A 4,793-nucleotide genomic window follows, 5' to 3' on the forward strand; every position below is an offset into this window, starting at 1 on the left:
TTTAAACTAATGTACGTTTCAGGAATTTACCCAGCGGCATATTGCTTACCTAGAAATATATATTTTCTACAAAACATTTGTTGTCTCTATTTAGTCTGGTCGATTTGGTCTACAGCTGCGTGCGCCGGGGTTTGATTGAACTTTTGTTCTTATTGCCTTCCTGAGTTACAGCATGCAGGTCTAAGATGATGTCCAAACATTTCCAATACCATATCAAACTGCATCTTTGGCCTACGGTTCACAGTCTTTGGTGAGTTGAAGGGGTCGAAAGGCTGATAGAGTCTTAAAGGTTGAGTGAGTCTCAAAATCTGAAGTGTCTAAATGGCTGAAGGGGTCAATCAATCAATCAATCGAGTTTATTGTCATGAGTTGCATCGTACAATTTATTGAGAACCATCTGGGCCCATAGCCTTTTGGCTAGTTTGGGCCCATTTTAATAATAACATATTAGGAAGGCAGCACTCTTAAGAAATATTACTGGAAATACAATAAAAGGAAAAGAAAAAAAAGAAAGAAACAAAGACAATAGAAAATAAACGTAGAAAGTGACTTGTTCAACTATATCCGGTAATTTATACATTATATAATAAAAACACGAGGAGCACGAGTGTATTCAAAGTGAAATGAATTTTTATGAATTCAATAACAGAATATGCGATTGAGTTTCAGGATGGTGGGAGACATGTTCTATTTAAAAAAATATAGTATTTCAAAGCGCTGTTAAAGTCGCCTGACTGGGTGACTGAAGATGGTAAAGTGTTCCAGATTTTAGTTCCGCATAATTGCATCAGTCGCTCGCCGTATACGTTATGAGACCGTGGTATGTTAAAGTGACCAGATGTGTTCGCCCTTGTTAATCGGTTACCCTTAATTAAGATGTTCGCTGGCAGTGGATTGTTTGATTTTAAAATATTATTTATTAAGCAAGCAATCTTATATTGTTTAATTTCCAGAAATGTGAAAATGTGAAGTTGATGAAATATGATATGAGACGGTTGGGAATAGTGGGAGTATGTCAAGATTCTGAGGGCTCTCTTCTGTAATTTAATCAATGGCAAAAGGTAAGTGTCATAAGTTACGCCCCAGGCCTCAATACAATATGTTAAATGACTATGAAATATAGCAAAATATATAAGTTTCATCGTGGGAGTGTCAAAGCATTGTCTCGCCTTCAGTAAGACATAACAAGCGTACGTTAACTTTTTACATGTATTTATAATGTGCTGTTGCCAATGAAGATGAGAATCTAATGTTACTCCCAGATATTGAAATGAACTAACTTCTTCCAGGATTGAATTTCCGATGCAAATTCGGAAGCTGTCGGTATTAACATCTCTTTTTATTGGAACGAAAAACTATATACTTAGTTTTATTTATATTTAAAGTCAATTTGTTAGAATTAAACCACTCCTGGAGAACTGTAAGTTCTTGACTGATTGTGTTTTGTAAGTTATGCAATGAATGGTCCGTGTAAATTAAGACGGTATCATCAGCGTACATTATTTTGTGAGAGTTTAAAGCCATGTTAGGTAAGTCATTAACGTACAATGAGAAAAGTATCGGTCCCAGTACAGAACCCTGGGGAATTCCGGTGTTTATTTGTCTCATCGAGGATTTATGATCTAACAAAGAAACGAATTGCGAACGAGATGACAAATAACTTGTAAAGAAATTTAAAGAGTGACCTCTGAAACCATATCGTTGTAATTTATTAAGAAGAATTTTATGGTCTACGGTATCAAATGTCTTTTTAATATCTAAGAATACACCGATACTAATGTTATTGTCATTTAAGGACTCATTTATTTTCTGAGAGAGAGAGATAACAGCACTAGCAGTTGACTTATTTGGACGGAATCCATGTTGATGCGGGGTGATAATATTGTATTTTTCTAAAAATGAGTTAATGCGTCGTACAATTAATCTTTCGAATAGTGTATTAATCGTGCTTAAAACTGATATAGGCCTATAATTTACAGGTTCATTAACGTTCCCACATTTATGTATTGGGCAGACTTTAGCGATTTTTAGTGAATCTGGATATACACCTTCTGTTATAGAATGGTTAAAGATATGTTCCAATGGAGAGCTAAGTACATCAATATTGCATTTTAAGACCTTAACTGAGATGCCATCAGAACCTGCAGATTTTTTATTAGACATTGAATTAACTAGATTTATAATTTCTATAGTCGTAATTTCTTCAAAAATAAAAGTTTTTGGAAGGAAGTCAGGTAGAGAAACGGAATGTGCACTGCCGCTGGCAATGTTGTTAGCTAGGTGGTCTCCAATATTAATGAAGAAAGAGTTGAATGCGTCTGCAGTCTCATCCGTGACTATAACAGGAGTTGTTTGCTTTTGCGATCTTGGCTTAATAACAGAGTTAATCACATTCCACGTTTTCTTGAAGTCCCCATGACTTTCGGATATAAGTTTAGAGTGATATTCTTTTTTACGCGTTCTTATCAGTGATAGAGATAGGTTGCGATGCATTTTGTATTGTGCCAAGTAGTAAGAATTATGTTTATGACGTTTCAGTTTCTGCTGCCACATGTTCTTCTCTTGAAGTGCGCATAAAATTTGACGAGTCATCCAGGGGCAGATCGGTTCTGAATAATGTGGTTTTCTTAATTCACTCGACGAATCAGCGATTGCAGTTTTTAATACTGTGATAAAATTTCCAAATTCGATGTTGATATCTGAATTGAATAGTAAATCAAAGTTAAATGCCGATAATTTTCTATGCAGAAGTTCGTAATTAATGCGATACCTTAAATGGGGTGTACTAAGGTGAGGTGTTTCTTCAGCGTTTATAGGTAGAAATATGAATATTGGAAAGTGGTCGGCAATGTTTGTCTCATATACACCAGCACCGTCGTGTGCGTCTTGATTACATAAGATGTGGTCAATGAGCGTGGATGAATCGGGTGTCACTCTTGTTGATTCTGTTATTACATTCGTAAAGTTAAATGACTGTGTTAGAAGTAGATAATCTGAAGGCACAGTTTTACACAAATCGATGTTGAAGTCACCACAAATGACAGATTTCTTATTGCTTTGTGAAATAAATGTAAGAATATCTTCCATTTTATTTAGGAACAGAGACATAGATGAATCCGGCGGTCTATATACAACAGCCACCACGACACCATAACAAAGTTCCAAAAAGAGAGCTTCTATATCATTAGTTGAACATGTTAGATGAGGGAGCGCATTAAATAATATAGACGATTTTATATACAGTGCAACACCACCGCCTCTATGAACTGCATTTCTAGGTAGCGAACCCACAACATACCCAGGAATATCAAAATGATCGTCACTTTTTAGCCACGTCTCGGTTATGCCTATTATATCATAAGTAAACGAGTGTTGGGATAGAAAAGCAAGAAGGACGTCTCCATTTTTGTGAATACTTCTGACGTTGCAGTGCAGCACGGAAAGACAAGCTTTCTTTGAGTATAACGTATTCACCGAGGTGACAGAAAGCCTTTTAGTTCAAAGTCTCAATTTATTGTATAGAAGCAGAGGAGGGGAGGGCATTACACAATTTGTACGAGGTCGTCATCACAGGTAATTTGAAACACCTTTGAGTTTTCTGCTTTTCTCATCAGAATCCTACCTCGTGAAGTCCATGTGTATTTCCAGCTTTTCTCACGCTTCAGTTGCAGGGCTTTCCCAAGCAAGATCTTATTTTCCACGCATAGGTGCTCATTGATGTATATTGGTTCATTTGTTGGGAAGCCGAGAGCCGCGGCATTTAGGCGCTGTTTCTTCGCCGCTTGTAGCACACCGTCCCGAACAAAGTCTGCGAAGAATCGAACAATAATGTTTGATTTAGTTTTATCTTTTGTCGGTACTCGGTGGATGGCATCTATGTCCTGACTTGCAATTGTTGTGCGAAGCTTCTCGCCGATGTTTACGATTATTTCATCGAGGGACTCGGTCGGAGACAAAGGGACTCCCTTTATCTCGATATTGCTCCGTCTGCTGTACTGTTTTAGCTCTATCAGTTCTTTCCTTGTTTCTGAAAGCTGATTGTATAGGTCAGTACAGTCTTTGCGGGTTCGCAGTTGTTCGCGCTTTAGCGTGGCTATCTCATTTTGCATTTCTTTGACCACCGTTTTAAATCCTTCAAAGTTGGCATTTATAAAAGACATCGAAGTTTGCACGCCTGCAATTTCATGCTGTATCGCTGCATTGGACGACTTTACGCCAGCCAGTTCGCTTTTTATTTCTGAGCTGTTAGCGTCTACTTTGCTACAGAGGTCAGCGAGAAGTTTAGCAACTTCTTAGTTGCTAAACTAAACTAAAAGAAGGGCTTAAGGCTTTTAAGGGTTAAGTATGTTGATCGGCTAAAAGGGTTTTGAAGCGCCGAGAGAGTTCCACGTCAAAAAACTTCTAAAGCTATTTTTTTTAATAAATTGATTTTGTTTAATAATACTGAAACAAACACTGTAAAACCCTTTATCTTCGCGGCCCCTATTTTTCGCGAATCGGTCACAGATGACATATTCGCGACCACTAAATTTTGCGAATTCCAGACGCCTGCATTGAAAATCTTAAGGACCGAAATTTTCGCGCGCCCTTAACATTCGCGAATTCTTCAATTCGTGAAATTCGCGAAAATTAAGGGTTCGCGAACATTAAGGGTTTTACAGTATATGACTACTTACACGCTCAGGTGTGTAGATTTAAAGGTTTACATTCATGTTCTTTATTAGACCATGTGTACGGAATAATATATTTTTATTTATAGGTAAGCGATTTTCTATCAACCAGGATGAGAGTGC

At 37.3% G+C, this 4,793-nt stretch overlaps 3 protein-coding genes across 3 annotated transcripts; all 3 read right to left on the reverse strand.

The window, feature by feature from the left end:
* Positions 1–550: 550 nt before the first annotated feature.
* LOC115312316 lies at positions 551–1,862 on the reverse strand. The gene is made up of 2 exons (XM_042286245.1): positions 1,837–1,862; positions 551–1,317 (listed from the first exon to the last, which is right to left on the reverse strand). Exons 1-2 carry the CDS (start codon positions 1,860–1,862, stop codon positions 666–668), a joined length of 678 nt encoding a protein of 225 aa, XP_042142179.1. The 3' UTR covers positions 551–665.
* Positions 1,863–2,111: 249 nt separating this feature from the next.
* On the reverse strand, positions 2,112–3,543 carry LOC120837910. Its single transcript, XM_042286246.1, has 3 exons — positions 3,527–3,543; positions 2,266–3,490; positions 2,112–2,141 (listed from the first exon to the last, which is right to left on the reverse strand). Exons 1-3 carry the CDS (start codon positions 3,541–3,543, stop codon positions 2,112–2,114), a joined length of 1,272 nt encoding a protein of 423 aa, XP_042142180.1.
* On the reverse strand, positions 3,543–4,253 carry LOC115326068. The gene has a single exon (XM_040210104.2). The coding sequence runs from the start codon at positions 4,158–4,160 to the stop codon at positions 3,543–3,545; it is 618 nt and encodes a 205-aa protein (XP_040066038.2). The 5' UTR covers positions 4,161–4,253.
* Positions 4,254–4,793: the final 540 nt, after the last annotated feature.

This window comes from Ixodes scapularis, unplaced genomic scaffold (genome assembly GCF_016920785.2).
Source record: "Ixodes scapularis isolate PalLabHiFi unplaced genomic scaffold, ASM1692078v2 PGA_scaffold7__128_contigs__length_106722199, whole genome shotgun sequence".
In the NCBI taxonomy this organism is placed as follows: Eukaryota; Metazoa; Arthropoda; class Arachnida; order Ixodida; family Ixodidae; genus Ixodes; species Ixodes scapularis.